The sequence below is a fragment of the Martes martes genome, assembly GCF_963455335.1.
Source record: "Martes martes genome assembly, chromosome: 5".
NCBI lineage: Eukaryota > Metazoa > Chordata > Mammalia > Carnivora > Mustelidae > Martes > Martes martes.
Window position 1 is genome coordinate 160,811,183 of NC_137892.1, and position 17,149 is coordinate 160,828,331.

The 17,149-nt window shown below is 53.8% G+C and overlaps 1 protein-coding gene across 2 annotated transcripts in view; it reads right to left on the bottom strand.

The window, feature by feature from the left end:
- Positions 1-17,149, bottom strand: part of TENT4A (terminal nucleotidyltransferase 4A) — a gene marked incomplete at its 5' end in the record, with an annotated part of 43,901 nt that overhangs the window by 17,159 nt on the left and 9,593 nt on the right. For both annotated transcript variants that reach the window (XM_080805119.1, XM_080805118.1), the window contains one exon: positions 489-612. In XM_080805119.1, the coding sequence (XP_080661245.1) occupies positions 489-612 (124 nt within the window). The remainder of the gene's footprint in view (positions 1-488; positions 613-17,149) is intronic.

Consider the following 17,149-nt stretch of genomic DNA (forward strand, 5'->3'; position numbering starts at 1 on the left):
GGAGCCCTGGACCCTCATCAGCGTGGTCACAGGACACAGGTCACTGCCTATGCCAAGCACCCCAAGTGCTTACGACCCCCATCTCAAGGCACACACGTTCATGTACAGCAGAAGTGCGAGGTGAGGGGATTCTTCCCAGTTCTACAAAAAGGAACGTATGCTACGTTGCATAATGAGGGCAAGGGGTAGCATTTCTAACCTCAAGGCGAGTTGAAAAGAACGATGACACACTACTCCAGAAACAAACTTCCTTCAGCCCATAGTCCCCACACTCTCCCAGAGCACGTGTGAAGCACAGGTCACGCCCCCGCCCCCCAGAAGCCGCTCGGGAAGGTGCGAGGCAGGGCCTAGGAACCCGCAGTGTGCCGCCCCGCCACCCTCCCCGGGCCCTCGAGGGCCAAACCAGGGACTCAGGGCCAGGGACACCCTAGGACCCGGAGCGCTCGCCATCCCTGGTGTGACCCAAGTGCAGTAAAGAGTGAACCCACGTCAGCCGCTGGCCAGAGGTCTTTAACCACGGTTTCGATCCGCTTCACCACCTCCCGTCTCATGGCTGCTTCTTCAGGACAAGGGGACATGAAGTTATAAAAGTCAATGATTTCCTCATGAAGTCTGGTGGACAAAAGAGAAAACACACTCGAGTTACTGTTACAGCTGAGCACTTGCCGCGCGAGCAACACAACGGCTCTTCTCCCCACCACGAGCCCCGGGCTAGACGGGAGCCCCGAGGAGCCCCCGGCAGACACCCCGGAGTGCCCCCAGCAGACCCCCAGCTGGCTCACTGCGGCGGCGCAGACCCACGGGCCAGCGCTGCCAGCACCAGGACGGACACCTGCTCTGGGCACTGAAAGCTGCATTCACGATGGCCACAGCGGGGCCCGCCCTAGGAAGCCGAGGGCAGCCTGTTCCTGGAGGCCAGAGCGGGACCCTGCAGGCCACCAAGCGCCCCAGGGCTACCACTCAGCTGTCCTCTCCTGAAGGTGCCAGCCACCCAGGGAGTCCCCGAGCCAAGGTAGCTACGGCCCTCTCTTCCAAACAGAGCTCCAAAAGGAGCATTCCCAGCAGAAGAGGGAGATGAGAGCCGTCTCGCTTGCACTCAGCCTAACCCTAACCCCAGGAGCCACCACCTCTCGCACCCTCCACCCGCCCTAGGCAAAAAAGGCCATCCTGGGGCGGGCCAGGCTTGTGGAGTTCACTTTCAGGGCCAAGGATCTACAGCAAAGACTCCTCCTGGGGTTAGGAAAGACCCTCATCCCCAGTCAGTCTGAAGGATGAATTCTAGGGGGCCAAGTAATCCAATCCTGGGAATTAAGACAAATCAAATTCACCTGTTTCACTTTAAGTTTGATTAATAAAACAAAGAGAAGACAAAATAAAATTTGCTCAATAATAATACAATAATGTTAGCTCAACAGCCAGCAAAATAGTTCGCATACCAGAAGGGAATACTTCTCAATAGGACAATTAAGGTCCAGTGACAAACACAAGGGGCATCCTATCACCTCACATACTCTACCGGCCCTTCTCTGTCTCACCTGAAGTGCTGCCCGCACCCCAAAAATCCACACGGAGAGACCATTCCTAACACTCAGCAGCAGGTCTGAGGGGGCCTGGAGGTCCCTGAAAGCATTCACGGGACCCTAGGAGGAAAGCAGTCCTCAACCCCCTTGTTCTCGGTACACCTGTGATACCAATTAGGCTGTCGCTGGAACTTAAGGTCTATCACGTCTATGATGGTGGTTCGGCCAGCCATGAGGACAATGTTTAACATATTCAAAAAGGTTGTAAGTCATAGGACATTGAAATTTTCCCAAAATACCTATCAAACTCCAAGGTTTGGGGAGTAAAGCTCCTGTCACTTCAACAGTTACTAAGCACCAACGACACCACAAAGCATCAAACCACAGCCCTGCCAGCAGCTCAGATGGCCTGTGTGAGTCTGAGACGTCATCTAGACCTTGCCATCAACTGGCCACATGGTCAGCAGGACTCGGTACGTCAGGTTAGTGGGTTAGTGGCCACACCAGGAAGAGCCAAAGGCGACCCTGGCTGTCAGCAAGGACATCCTGGGGGTCTCCTGCGTCAGTCACTGTCACAACGGAGAACGGCCAGAAGGCGCTCTGCCGGCCATCACCTGGTCCCTGGAAAGCACAAGGGCACATGCTCTCCTACAACTCCCAGTACTGCTAACGGTGTAAAATTTAGAGACAGAATAACAAAAAGAGAGGCCTAATTAAACAATCGGCCCAAAGTCAAAGAAGCATATCCAAGCTAGCATGCTAAAACTCTACCCACACCCCAGAAATTCAGCAGCTAAATTAACACCTTGTAAACGGGGCAGAGCAACATGCCCACCGTGCCACCAACCTTCTCTTACCCTGCACACATCTCAAATAACAACATAAAACCGCCCCCGCCTGCCGGCTTCCAGGACTCCCGTGCTCAGTCACCCTCCACGCACCGGGAAAGGAAGGAGCACGATGGGAACGCCTGCGCCGGTCTGCAGACACGATCCCATCAGCGGGACAGTGTCAGTTTTATCTGACGTCTGCTTGTGACAGAAGAAGGGGCTGCCGAGCATTTCTCCCCTACCCGTATTTCAGGACAGATGAACAATGAGGTCGAGGCATGCCCACGTTCCCAGAGCAGGAAGCGGTGCCAAGTGGAACACACAGGTCTCCTGGTTTCAAGTGTCCCGTTCTGCCGATAAGATGCGCTAAGAACACACTCATCTGAAATGAGTATGAAATGGGGCCTAAAAGTGACCTGCGGTAACAAGTATTAGACAGGAAGAGTATTTTTGCTTTGCTTTGTGGGACCAAAAGGGGCACTCCGGCCAACTGGGGGTACAAGAAGCCCCCGCTGGCCCTTCCTCAAGGCAAGCAAGGTCCGGCGAGGCACTGCGTGACTCCTGGAGCTGCCCCAAGACCACGGCGCTCTGGGGTGTGAGGGCACCATCGGCCCAGAGAGACACAGGAAGGTCTCACCATCAAGACATCCAGGCGAACCCCAAGATCCCCTCAGCTGTCTGCGCTCCAAGTGAGGAAGCACCAAAGACCAGGGACCAGGTGAGGGGCAGGGGACTCGCGCAGGAGGGGACAGCCGACCACTCCGGGAGGAACGGTGGAATCAGAGCAGTTCAACAGACCCCACGCCAGACGGGGCAGGTGGCACCCCTGCCCCCACGCCCCTCACTCCCTCTTCCCTGGGCCCTTCCCGAGCACCGTGCGGGGCTCAAGGCTCCCCGCCTGATCCCGGCACCAGAACACCACTTGCTCGTGGACGGCATCTGACCCACGGGAACGGATGAATCAAAGCACGTTTCAGTTAAACAAATATTTCACTTATGAGCCTGTCATTTAAGATCTACGTTCCCCTTAAAATACATCCCAACTTCACATCCCACACGGTGCCAAACAGCCCGCACTATTCTACTCCATGCTACCGTTACCCGTACTTATTCCCACTTTACGAAGCTGCATGTGTCTGACAACACACTTTCACCAGCAAGCGCCGTCAGCCACGTACCGGCCGCGGGCATCAGTGCGACACAGGCCATTTTACGGGTCCATGACCCACACGTTCAACTCTCCAAAGCAGCTCCTCGTTAACGTCCATCATCATTTACGTCCACACGATCATTACTGCCCAGAAACAAACACGAGGAAGCTCACTCTTCTCAAGTATCAAACCTCAAAGGCATTTCACAGCTGACAAAAGATCTACAGAAAACCACACCCAAGCCGTCTTCTCCACAATTAGCTGCTGCCTCGTAGGGCGCAGGGTCAGCCCACCAGCGGCCAGTCTCCAAATCTCCCATGACAATTTCTACGCTGTGACCATCACAGAAGAAACTCCTCTAGGAAAGATCACAGAGGTGGCATCTCAAAACCAGCAGGAAACTACGATTATTTAATGGGAGGCTCACAGGGACACGGCCTCCTGTGGCAAAGCTGGCTGTCCACCAGGATGCTAAGGGGCCCCTCCCATAGCCTCAGGTGGCCAGCGAGCCATCACCTGGTCCCTGGAAAGCACAAGGAGCACATGCTCTCCAGCATAGGCTGGCAACACACTCTCTCAGACGGTTTCTTCAGGGCAGAGAGGCCCACGCAACCCTGAGAAAGGCCCCCAGCGTGGAGCAAGGCAGGCAGGCAACACAGGGATAGGCCCGCGACCTGGACTGGACCACCAGTGCTCCATGACTTCTGTCCTCTGTAGCCAAACCAAATCCTGACGCAGGAAACTAAAGACAACGGTGTGAGACTCCTACCTTGTTCTACACTTGAGAATATGATACAGATACAGAGTTGACATTTCCAGGTGAAAAAAAAAAAAGCCAAGAGAAGAAAAAACCCACAGGAACCACCCACTATTTGGATTTGGAGGAGGCTTTTCCAGACTCCAATATAAAACGACAATCACACCACCAAGACTGAAGAACTTTATCCAAAACCATGCTGAGTACAAACAAACTGAAAGCCAAATGACAACTGCCCATGGCAGGAACATGACAAATTTGAGTCTGCACTAGACCAGGCCCTGGCCTACCTTGGGGTAAGCGGACAACTCACCGCTTCTGAGAACCTGTGACAGGACACACGAGAATCCGCGGTGCCTGCTCACTGCGGTACCTCTGGCCGTAAGACATGGTCTCACGTGAGACACTGTCCTCTCATTAAGAACAAGGAAGATGGGGGCACCTGGGTGGCTCAGTCAGTTAAGCAGCTGCCTTCAGCTCAGGTCATGATCCCAGAGTCCTGGGATCAAGCCCAGCATCAGGCTCCCCGGGCAGCAGAGAGCCTGCTTCTCCCTCTGCCTCTGCCTGCCTCTCTGCCTACTTGTGCTCTCTGTCAAATAAATAAATAAATAAACTCTTAAAAAAAAAAAAAACAACCCCAAAGAAAAAGAACGAGGAAGATACGTGTGCACCTAAAAGGAAAGACCCCCATGACCGACGGCTGGTGCAGGTGAAGACACAGCCCCACCTCCACTCGAATGTCTGGCCCATATACGCACCACATACGTGAGAAGGTCCAGTAGGCCACATGCCAACGCCCACAGTGTCTCCCACCCAGGAGGGCAGGGGGGCCGGTGTGTGAACACTCCACTTTCTACTCCAGATACTTCTTTACTACTTAGGCCTTTTTTGTGTTTTACAAGAACATGCTCATTACATAAATTAAAAAAATAAACAGGAAAAAGTCAACTGCATTTTAGATGACAAGACTGTGATTTTTATATTGTTTTTTGCTGGCGTGCATTCTCTAATTTTAATGACGAATACAGATTTCCTTAACAAAAAAAAAAGAAGAAGATCGAGTTAGGCTTCCAAACTCCTGAAGCCTCTTCCCATCCACCTCACCCAAGACAGTGAGTTCCCAGAGCAAGGCTGGCTTGTGCGGGTCTGGGTTCACAGAGCAGGCACTGAGCACAGACAGCTGAGGGGCGCACAGGTAGCAAGCCCAGGGCAGGAGAGGGAGGGGAGGGAAAGGAGGGGGGTAGAGGGGAGGGGAGAGCAGGGGAGGGAAAGGAGGGGAGGAGAGGGGAGAGGGAGGAGAGGGGAGAGCAGGGGAGGGAAAGGAGGGGAGGAGAGGGGAGAGCAGGGGAGGAAAAGGAGGGGAGGAGAGGGGAGAGCAGGGGAGGGAAAGGAGGGGAGGGGAGGGCAGCCACGTGCTCTCCAGCAAGGTGCAGCCAACACAACTTGCCAGGGCAAGGACAGGTTCTGTGCAAGGGGCTACTGAGCACCTGCCCTGGGCTACTGCAGCTGTCATCTGACTTAATTTAAATCTGGACAGCCACCTGGGACTAGAGGTCCATCTCAGACAGGCTGCTCTGGCTGCTTCTTCCTCAGCCTCACCTGAGACAGGCCAAACCTAAGAGGGAGCAGGCAGGGGGAGCCCCATGAGAGCACGCTTCTCAAGCTTCTCCAGAACCGGACGCATGGGCTCAGTCACCTCGCCCAGGTCCTCCCTCTTCTCACCCTCGCAGGCCTGGCAGCCCACAGAAACAGAAGTGGCCCGCCACGGGTAAGGCTCACTTTGGGGGCTCCCCCACCTGCACACACACCCCCTCCCAACGGAGGCCACGTGGAGTAACAACACACTACTGCAAATAACGCTGCAGCGAACATAGGGGTGCACCTCTCTTTTCAACATACTGTTTTCATTTGCTTTGGGCAAATAACCCAGTAAAATCACTGGATGGTAGGGTAGTTCTGTATTTAATTTTCTTAGGAAACTCCACACTGGTTTCCAGTGGCCACACCAATTCACGTTCCTACCAAAAGTGCACAAAGGTTTTTCTGCACACCCCCGCCAACACCTGTTATTCTTGTCTTTCTGACACTAGCCATTCTGACAGGTGTGAGGCCCTACCTCCTCATGGCTCTGACCTACATCTCCCTGATGATGTGTGATGTCGGGCATCTGCACTAACAACACGTGGAAGCAACCAGCTGCCCACCGGCAGGTGAGCGGACAAGGACACGGCACACGGGTACAATGCAGCCCTCCTCAGCCACGGAAAAGAAGGAAATGTTGCCATGTGTAACTGCATGGATGGACCTAAAGGATATTATGTAAAGTGAATTGAGTCAGATAAAGACCTTAAAGAGCAGACGATTTCACTTACATGTAGAATCCAAAGAGTATGCAAACAACAAAAAAAGCCCAGAAATGGACTCATAAAGTCAGGGAAGAAACATGGTTGCCAGGGGGCAGGGATGGGGGGCGGAGCAAATAAGCAAAGGGGATTAAAAGATACAAACTTCCGATTAGAAAATAAGTCGCGGAGACTTAGCGGGGACTGGAATGCGGGCCACGGCTGGGCAACGGTGGTGACTACACTCATCTGTGGGGAGCACCAGGTGACAGACGGAAATGCTGCATCGGTGTCGGACGCCGGAACCAACGTGACGCGGTGTGACAACTGTACTTCCATTAAGAACAAACAAAACACCTCCTAGTAGGTCTTGGGACTCTCTTTTCCAAACTTCCTCTAAAAACAAACGTTCTAAAACCTTGGGGCTAAATGTGGACACAAACCACGTCTGTCAAAGCTAAGCGTTACGGCTCTTGATGTCACTTCAACACGTGTTCCGTGCTACAACTACGAAGCTAGGCTTTAACGGCCTGACAAGAGGTCAGTAACAACGGTGCTATTAGGGCATTTTCCAAAGAAAGTGACCTAATTACGGAGCCGGGCAGAGACTATAGTTCCATCTTCACTGGGAAGCACTCACATGTCTGAAACTGGGAGGCAAGTTTCCATGCGTGGCTGGGCACCAGATCAGTTCAAAAGTAAGTGTTTTTCTTCCTTCAACTGCACAACAGTGCATCTTTTTAGGTCAGCTGATCCCTACAGGAAGGTGCCTATATACAAAGTTTGTATTTCCGACCCACAAAAACAACAGCTTCAAATGGTTCGACTTTTTGCACGCAATGGCACCTCGAACCCAGCAGAATACAGGATTAGAAGGTGACCGCGTGGCAGGCTGGGGGAACAACAAGAGTATGTAGCCAGGACCCACGCGAACGCGACGCCCACTCAGCCACTGTCCAGCCACAGAGCTGTGAATCGACTCAGGAACCTCTGCACGGAGCCAAGAAGCCAAGTGTACCGCTGCCGCGGAGAGAGAACACACCTCGGCTCCCGGTGCAGACACTCACCTCACCCTGCAGGAGGTCACCGGCAGTGGGGAAGGAGGGCTGCTGCCCTGTGCGTGAGAGCAGGGCCGCGGGCCACGGGCGCGCACAGCATACCCGGACGGCCCGTCTGTGGAAGCAGAACGCGGCGGACACTCTGGGCAAGGCGACAGCTGGTACAGACCAGGTGCAACTCTGAGATTCGATCCGGGGGATTCTCACACGGGCACATCTCAGTGGAGCGAGCCCCGAATCATTCCTTTTCTGGGTATTTTAAGATGGACATGGTAAGACTGGCTTGCAGTAACTTTCAGCTTTAACCACGAGAGGACTGGACTTCTGAAGCATTATTTTCCAGAGTACTTTTAAGCTAAATCCTAGAATACTAGAAAATAAAGTTCCGTGATGAGTGAGAAAGACGTTTCTCATCTACAACTGCTCTCTTACATGAGTCCAACCATTCAAAAGGTAATGACTGCTCAATTTTTAGTACATTTCCCAAATTAATTTCTGCTTTTAGTACCAAATAATGAAGGTCAGCAACATTTTAGTGTCTATCTTATGAGCACCTGGTATATGGTTGCTGTAAATATTTCCATTTCCAATTCCATGGGTTATTTTAAAAGGTGAAAGATGTATTATTCAGTTACCAAGTCAAACTATCTGATTCACAGCGAATAGAGCTATTGATGAACACAGACAACCCACTGAGGGAGGGTGATTTCTGAGCTGGTGTGGTGGGGTTCCAGGGTTCTCAGAGCCTGGGGTCGGGGGTGTGGGGGGCTGGTTCGGCAGGTGCCCCAGCCAAGGGCCTCCCTCACTCGGGGGACTTGGGCAAACAGGCCCCAGGCAGAGCCAGCCCCCTACCCCTCTCCCAGCCCCAGCACAAACTGCAAGTAGCCCAAAGGAGACTTCTGTGTACTCCCCAGGGAGGACGGGCAGATGTGCTGCAGCAGGTAAAGGACACAAACAAGGGGCCCAAAGTGAAGACAATGAAATGTATTTTAAATAAAACAGCATGGGAAGAAAGGGGGCAAAGGAACGGCCCCTGACGGTGAATGATGCTGGCCTGTGAGGGGAGAAGCACAGGGGGGTTTGTCTGCTCCCACAGATTTTAAATCCCATTGTTTCTTCTAAGGAAAGCGATGGACAGGGCAGATTTTATGCATCATTTTCTTAGGGGAACAGGGAAGGCAGATGGACACGTGCACGGCCTCCAACATGGCCTCTAGCTTTCAGCATCTGAACCTCCAAACACGCTCTAAAGGGTCACGATGTTGGACTTGCCCAGCTCCCTGAGATCTTAAACCCTAAACACTGGTTCCCAGGGCCCGTCCCCATGGTCCCTGTCCATACTGTTAGCCACAGGTCCCAGTTTACCCGGAACATCCCCCGTGAACTTGGTCAATTCCAAATGCTAGGGGAAAACCACGCTTTCCATTACAACGGAAAATGCAACAGAAAATACAAGAAACTATCTTCCACTGTTAATTTATTCCATCTCCCTCCCCCTCCCACCCTGCCCAATTCTTCTTAAAATCTTTCAAAAGTCTTAAAAAGCCAACAGTTTCTCAGAAATTGGAGCTCCTTCCCTCTGGCTCCACAATGTTCATGGTCTAAATTTTTGCCCAAAATGATGTCTTAGTGAAACCATTTTGGAGGTAACCACTGGAGTGGTATGGACACTAAAGCACGTGCTGATGGACTTGCAGTGGGACAAAGGACTCGGGCCGCACCCCTCGGGCACAGACTGGGAAGAGGCAAGCGCAGGTGCAGACCCTAACTAGAAAGAATGAGCTGCTGAGGGGCGCCTGGGTGTCTCAGTGGGTTAAAGCCTCTGCCTTCGGCTCAGGTCATGATCCCAGGGTCCTGGGATGGAGTCCTGCATCGGGCTCTCTGCTCAGCAGGGAGCCTGCTTCCCCCTCTCTCACTCTGCCTGCCTCTCTGCCTACTTGTAATCTCTGTCAAATAAATAAATAAAATCTTAAAAAAAAAAAAAAAAAAGAGCTGCTGAGCCCACGGCAAGTGCAGACATCCACATGGGAATGGCTGAATATTTCCATTTTCAGGCGTGAACGATCCTCTTTAAATTACCCATATGTGGATACAGTTAATGACACAAATCCTTTTTTATTTATTTTTAATTACATTACAAGGAAATTAATGCCTGCACCGATTACTTAGAAAACCTTGAGGTAGACCTTCAAAGGTTTTTGGGGGTTTTTCATTTTTTGGCTTTTTTTAAAATAAAAGCTCAAAAATGGAAGGAAGACAACTGAAACTGCAAATTAGAGCCCAGTGTGTTTCCAGAATGTTCCCTTACTTATGTGGTTAATGTGGTAGCTGTCCCGCCAGGCTCCCATCAGCCTGCTTTAAGGGCCTGCCCGTGAGCAGCTCTCCACTCCAGAGACCTACCTGTGTACCCATCTCTCTCCAGAAAGCTTTGAACGAAGCTACCCTTACAATGCTTTTAACATGTTAATAGTAGAGCGATGCCCTTGGAAGAAGCGGCTACCAGAGGAGGAGGCTAAGAGCAACAGATAGGAAGAGGAGGGTACCTCCTAGGGGAGGGAGGGAGTGGGCAGGATGGGCTGGGAGGGCACAGTTGTTGCCGTGGGGCAGGCCAAGGCCAAGCTGGGTTGAAGAGGCTAAAGCCATCTAAGCATTCACAAAACAGCCAGGTTAGAAGGGTTCTCCAGTTTGGAATCATCACCGCTACTCTAACTCTGGTCCGTGCACACTCGGCTCCCAAGAAAAGTGAGCTCTCTGTCCCCTTCCCACCAAGGCCCCTCAGGAGATCGGTCACTTTGAACCCTGGTGCAGGTACATGTCGGACAGAGTTTCAGAACCTCAACTGAAGGCCAACAAAGGAAATGACACTCTTCTGCCTTCGCCAAGGAAACCCAAGCACACTGCAAGTGCAAGAAAAGGCCCTGGGGCCACCCAGAAGCCAGAGAACCACAGCCGTCTTCTCTTCCCCTCAGAACAGAGAGCAAGAACTCAGATACCACAAGCTTATACTTAAGCTATGACAAACATTCTTAATTTAACCATTTCTTCTCAATCTACCTGTCGCTGGTAGAAAGGACGTTCAGAAGGACGTTCAGACACGGATTCTAGAGAAACTCTAGTAAAGCACCTGAGAGCACCCTACAGACTGGACTGAAGCTAACCCAGCATTTCACAGCCTGAGTCAACAGTCCTGTGGAGGGGTCAGTACTCCTCTGAACCATTTTGCACTATAAGCCTCCAAACCACCCCATGCTGCAAGGACCAGCTGGAGAAAAACCACTTGCTTAGCATGTCCATAACCCATCATGGGGCAAAAATGACCAAAGGACTCAGTCTCCTGACTCTGGTGCCCTAGAGAGCCCACAATGCAATCCAGGGCCTTCAAGCCTCTGGAGGAGCTCACAGCCAGGAGAGCCACTTGGGGGGGCGGGGAGGGGCCAAAACGGCACTACACTGTGCTGCCTTCTCCTGCGCTGGCGCAGGCCACCTGCCCCAAGCCATGCAAGGCAGCCACAGCATGATCAGCAACTACTGCAGCCACCTGGAGGGGACTCAGACGGAACCACGTGGCTATGTCAAAAAGCCAGGGTCCCCAGCCTTGCTCGCCAGCTTAAGTAGCTGCATCGTTTTTGAAATGAAAATAGCTGTCTGTTCTGTCGTCTTTCCAGAGAGCCCTTTTCACTGGGAAAGTGAGCTTGGAAAATCCTGTGAGGAAGATTAGTAAGAGTCTGAAAACATTAGCGTTCTGGGGAATGCCAGCCAGTACCATCCACATTGGCAGCATTTTCATCAGAGCCTCCCAGTCTTCAAAGCAAATACTACTGTCTCCATTTTACAGATGAGAAAACTAAGTATCATTAGGCAGATGATAACCAGCCAGTAACATGCAGCCAAAACTTGGACCCAGAGCTGTGAAAGCTCAAGCCACACTTGGGTAACCAACACACAGAAACACGTGCAGAAACTCACTGTGGGTCCCTTTATTAAGAGTGGAAAATCGTAAATAGAACTTTATTTATAGAATCATGTACATCCATGTAATATTTTTAAATTGTTTAAAAGAGCTTTTCAATAACCAGAGGAACCACTTATCTCGAATCAGATTTAAACAAATACAAGAGGACACCTATGCACTATATTTAGAGTAGCATTAAAAACCATGGAAATATGCTCAAATGTCAGCAAGAAAATTAAGGGTAATTTCTCTTCTGTATTTTCCAAACTTCTTCGATAGGTATATTACTGTTTTTATAATCATGACCCCCCCCCCCAAAAAAAAAGCATTACTCTGGCTTTGTTAATTGACACCAACTTCACCTCCAAAGGTCACAGGGCAGAACTCTCTGTGCTTGTGTTCATTCTCTGGTCTCCTGCCTCTCCAGTAGGGGCACGCCAGCAGCGGCATTTCCTTCCCGCTCCGTCCCAGGCCACGAGTGAGCCAGGCCCGGCACTGCGGAGGCCCAGGGGACCCCACGGACTGCTAAGCGTCAAGGCCAGCAGGCTACAGGTCCCTTCAGCCCTCAAGTTCTGGCTCTAGAGCCACCCAAGCCACTGGTTCAGGAAGGGACTCCCGACTGCGGCACAGCCTCCCACCACGAGACAGATTCCTAGAAACACGGCCCCCGCGATCCCAGAAAATCCTCTGCAGATGCAGAAGAACCGGCCCGGAGGAGACCTGTCTGAGGAAGACGGTGTTGTCTCAAGCAGCGCAGCTCTCTGGCCACACCACCTCAAGCTCAGGGAACAGGCCTTCTGTGCGGGCCCGCTCAGCCCAGGCACTGCGGTCACATAGCTGAGAGAAGATTCGGAGGCTACATTTAGGCTCGCCAGGAAAAAGCCCACCACTCGTTGGTGAGTGTATCATATGAATATTCTTATTAGCTCACATCTACCACCTGCCGGCTCTGTGCAACACGTCACTGAGCACGACCCCGATAAGCACCATCACCTCCCCTTCTTCGGGAAGGCTCGGCCAGTAGAGCACCTGCCAGCGGCGCGCGTCTTGCATGAAGAGCTCAGGCCGGGCAGCACGGCTCCCGTCTGCTCCCGAGGCTCACGGCGCTCCCTGGAGACCCGGCCCCCAAGCCGCCTGGCCCTGTTGGCTTCCTGCAGACCCCCTGAACCCGCCCGCTCCGCCCCCTCCCCACACTGCTCCGTTCCCACCGGCTGCCCGCCTCGCCTTGACCGCTCAGCAGGTATCAGAGACCAGACACGAGGAGTCTCACTTCCGGTGCTGCTGCTCTAACGGGACACCTCGTCCCAGTGCCCAACAGGGGACGTGATGATCACCAAGACCGGTGAAGCACCCAGGGAGCCCGTGTCCAGTTCCGCGTGGCCTGCAGACATGCGCACAGCGGGCACTCATCACCTGCCAGATGCCAGCGCCGCCGAGAGGCAGGTCCCAACAGCAAGGATGAGCTTGGGAGGCTCCGGGAACCAGGAGAAACCCGTGTGGCCTTGGGAACAGAGGCACCCTGAGTCTGGAATGCAGCAACCCTGGGCCAACTTTGGGGCAAACAAGAATGCCAGGCTTCGGAAGAAACCCAGTGGCCAGGAAGAAGGGGACCAAAGAGGCCTGAGAAAGCCGGAGTCCTTCGGGAAGACTTGGGCCCTGACAAAGGTGCCTGCCGACTGCCCCAAGCCTGTCCCCTCTCCCCATAGGGCTGCCAGGTCCCAGAAAAGGCCAGCCTTTCAAGCCTGTAGCCTGAGCTGAAATTTCTCAGTGACGCGGAAAGTGCACGGCAGGAACACACGTACATCACATCAGCAGAAAGACAGACTATGAGGTCTGCCCTGGCAGCAACCCCATGAACAGGCCACAGCAAAGAAAAAGAAACAGGAGAGGAACCCAGTGCACGATAGAAACAACACCAGCACCCAACACCCAGCACCAAAGAAGACACACAAGCTAAGTTCGGGAAAAACCTGCTCCGGGGCCTTGTTCTCCAGAAAAGCAACCTGGGTCAGCAGGTGTCAGTCAGTAACGTCGGGGTTCCCTGGTGACAAGCAGCAGAATAAGAGCACGGGGGAGCTACCGTGCTAAGGACACACAGCGCGAGCCAGAGCAACAAGAACCTAGTTCAACAACATGAACAGAGGGAAAAAAAATGATTCAAGTCATCCAAGGGGAAAAGGTCTCCCCGGAGGGACAGAGGTGCTGCCAGCGAGCAGAAGAGGAGCCCAGAAGGCCCGGCAGAGTCACGTGGAAGAGACCGTGTACCTAAAGCAAAGGCACAGCCCGCTCTGTGGGGGGAAGGGAAGCTGTGCTCCGGGCAGGACAGATGCTGGGGGCCCACACTGAGCCAGACACGCTGCACCAAGGGCCATGCGTGAACTAGAAGGCGGCTTCCAAAAGACGACTAACAAATTAACCAACGTGGACCACCTTCACCAAAGGGGGAGTGAGTCTTGCCTCCGATTTCTGACGACACTCACAGCCAGAGACACGGAGCAATTCTGAGGCCGAGAGATGGGTACTGAGGCACACAGCAGGCCTCAGAGAACGCGGCACCCATTAGCTCTCTCTAAAGACCTGACTGAACACACACAACAGAAAGATCCTGACGCAGGCTTCCCTGTGCAGAGCTGGTGAATGAACACAAGGGCGGGAGCCGGGGCCCCAGGCGCTCAGCCGAGCTCAGGGCCAGGACCACAGGGAGCAGGGCCAGGGTCACAGCCAGAGGAGCACGGTCTGCTCCTGCGAAGCTCATTCCAGCACACGCGGGCCAGGAAGATGGCCCCGCGCCTGCAAGCTCTGCCCGCAAGGACACACCCTCCACGAAGCCCACCAGGCATGGGCACGACGCAAAGGACTCCGAAATCTGAAGGAGTCCAGGGAAGAGTGCTGGTGGGGAGCGGGACGTCTCTGTAAATACAAAACCGAGACTCACCCACTACAAACTGTGGTCTCCCGCATCCCGCAGGACTGCGGTGTCACTAGGAACCCTGACTGCCTGGGGTCAGAGGCCCTGCTGCTTTCCAGCGACCAGACCTTGCAGGATGCGGACAGTGCCTCCACACGGCCTTGTCATGAAGATTTAATGAATCCAGACAAAGTACTCAGAACAGGACCTGGCACTTCGTAAAGGCTCAATAAATGGCAGTGATTATAATTACAGAACAAAATACAAACGCCTAACTCCTGGTGACAAAATAATTCAGTGCAAATCAGGAAGTAAAGATATATGAAAGGGCTATTTTAGTTCGCTCAGGCCACTGGAACGGGACACCACGGACTGGGCAATTCCAACAACAGACATTTATTTCTCACAGTTCTGGAGGCTACAAGTCCAAGATCAGGGTCCCGGCACAGTCAGGCTCCGGGGAGAGCCCTCTTGCTGGCTTGTAGACGGCTGCCTTCTCACTCCGTCTGCAACAGGGCTGAGAGCCAGCAGGCAATCTGGCCTCTTCTTAGAAAGATACTAATCCCAGGATGAGACCCTGCCTTTGTGACCTCATCTAACCCTAATCACCGCCCAAGGGCCCCTTCCCCAAGTATCATCACACTGGGGTCTGGGGCTTCAACATACGAATTTTGGGGGACGCAACTCAGCCTGCAGCAAGGACTAACAACAGCTGTACACTACACAGCAGTAAGCAAATGGATATGATGTCATCAAAACTTTTCCTTTGATTTTTTTGCACTCAGCCACTTAAGGTTTTCATCATGTTTAAGGGGGGGAGGGGCAGAGGGAGAGAGAGAATCTCAAGCAGACTCCACACCCAGAGCAGAGCCCAGGGGCTCAATCTCGTGACCTTGAGATCATGACCTGAGCTGAAACCAAGAGTTGGTCACTTAACCAACTGAGCCACCCAGGCACCCCTCATCATTTATGCTCTTGGTCTCAGCAATACCTCCTAGAAACTAGTATTTTCATCTGAGAGGTTCCACATTATTTTCACTTTCAAGCAAAATCAAAAATTCGGTAAACCGTGTTTAAAGAGAACATGAATCGTAATGGACCTGAGAGGTCCTGTCTCTACCCAGAGACTGGGGTTCAGTGTCTTTCTTTTCTTGCTAGTACCAGACCTCTCTGAACAACCCCCTCTCTGTTCTGCACGTCTAGTGGTTAAGAAGAAATGCTGTGGCCTCAGACTGCCTGGGATCCAAAGCCGGTGCCTCAGCGACCCGCCGTGCGACTAGCCGGCCCCTGTGCTCCAAGCCGCACCCCTGCTCCGCGGCCGGGAGGGCGGCGGGGGGCGCGGCGTGAAGGGCTGTGGGCTCAACGGGGCCTCGATGATGGGTGACAGTGACACACCACACATGTGGGACAGCAGTGACAAGTGCTGAAGACCACTCGCTTGGCGGGAGCGAAGGAGAAGCAGAGGCACGACCCGCGAAGGAAGGCCGGAGCACACCGGGCCTCTTGCCCAACCACAGGCTGCTCACTTCCGATGGTCTTACCCCAAAAGCCCTCCAAAAAGGCCATTTTTACTCCTAACAATTTTGTGAGTTTCAGTTCATCCCAAACCGTAACCTGGGGCAGTGCACGCAGGGCCCCGTCCTCGGGAGTTCGGTCTCCGTCCCACGGGCTGGCTTCCGTCACGCGGGCGCGGAGGGCGGCTCAGTCTCCCGTGCGTCCGCCTCCGACGGGGCCGCGAGCGCTCCCGCCGGGTTCACCATCCGCTTCCTTCCCTGAGGGGACTCACCGCGGTACTCGAGGACCTCCGCGTGGCACCGCCGTGGAAGGCGTCCTCTTTCACACGCCGGCCGTCACTTCAGCGTTCTCCTTCGATCGTTAAAGCTCTGACTGCTTCAGTTTAGAGAAGATGCTAACAACCGAACAACTCCAGCGCACCGCCCGCAGGCCGCCACCTCTGCCGGGTCACCACGTCCCTGCCTCCTGCTCTTGATCCCAGCACACCTGTTCCCTCCTGGGGGGGCGGCGGTGACGGGCACGGGCTCCCCCGCCCCGCGCGCCCGCTGGGGGGCTGCAGCTCTCCCACTGCCTGGCTGCCACTCGGGGAGACGCTGCATCTACTGAAGTGGACTTTCTTTAAAACGAATCCTTGACGAGAAAAAATGGGAGGAGGCAGGCAACAGACGCTCACTGGTCCTACTTCTGGCTTTCAACAGTCTTCAGTTGAAACAGCAACTCACCGACTGCCCCACTCTTCCTAGACGACAACTTGGCAGAAAAATCCAGACGGGAGGAGCCCTGCCTGCCCCACGGTCCGGGACGGTCTGCAGAAAGCGGGACTTCAGGAACCACAGCAGCAGGGCTGGCTTCGGCCCCCCAGACCCTCCCCCACAAAGCTCCCCCAAGCCCACCTCCAGCATCTTCATCATCGGCCATCTGACTCCGGGTGCCCCCAGGAGGAGCTCGGTTCTCCCCCCGCCTCGATCTGCTCTCTCTCTCCAGAAAAGCAAAACAGCAAATGGCCCCTTACAGACACCCGGAGGCTGGCTTCGCCCGGCGAGCGGCCGCCCCCTCCGGCGTCCTGGAGGGGTCTCCTCCGCCCAGCAGGCCGGGGCGCCCTGCCCTGCCGTCGGC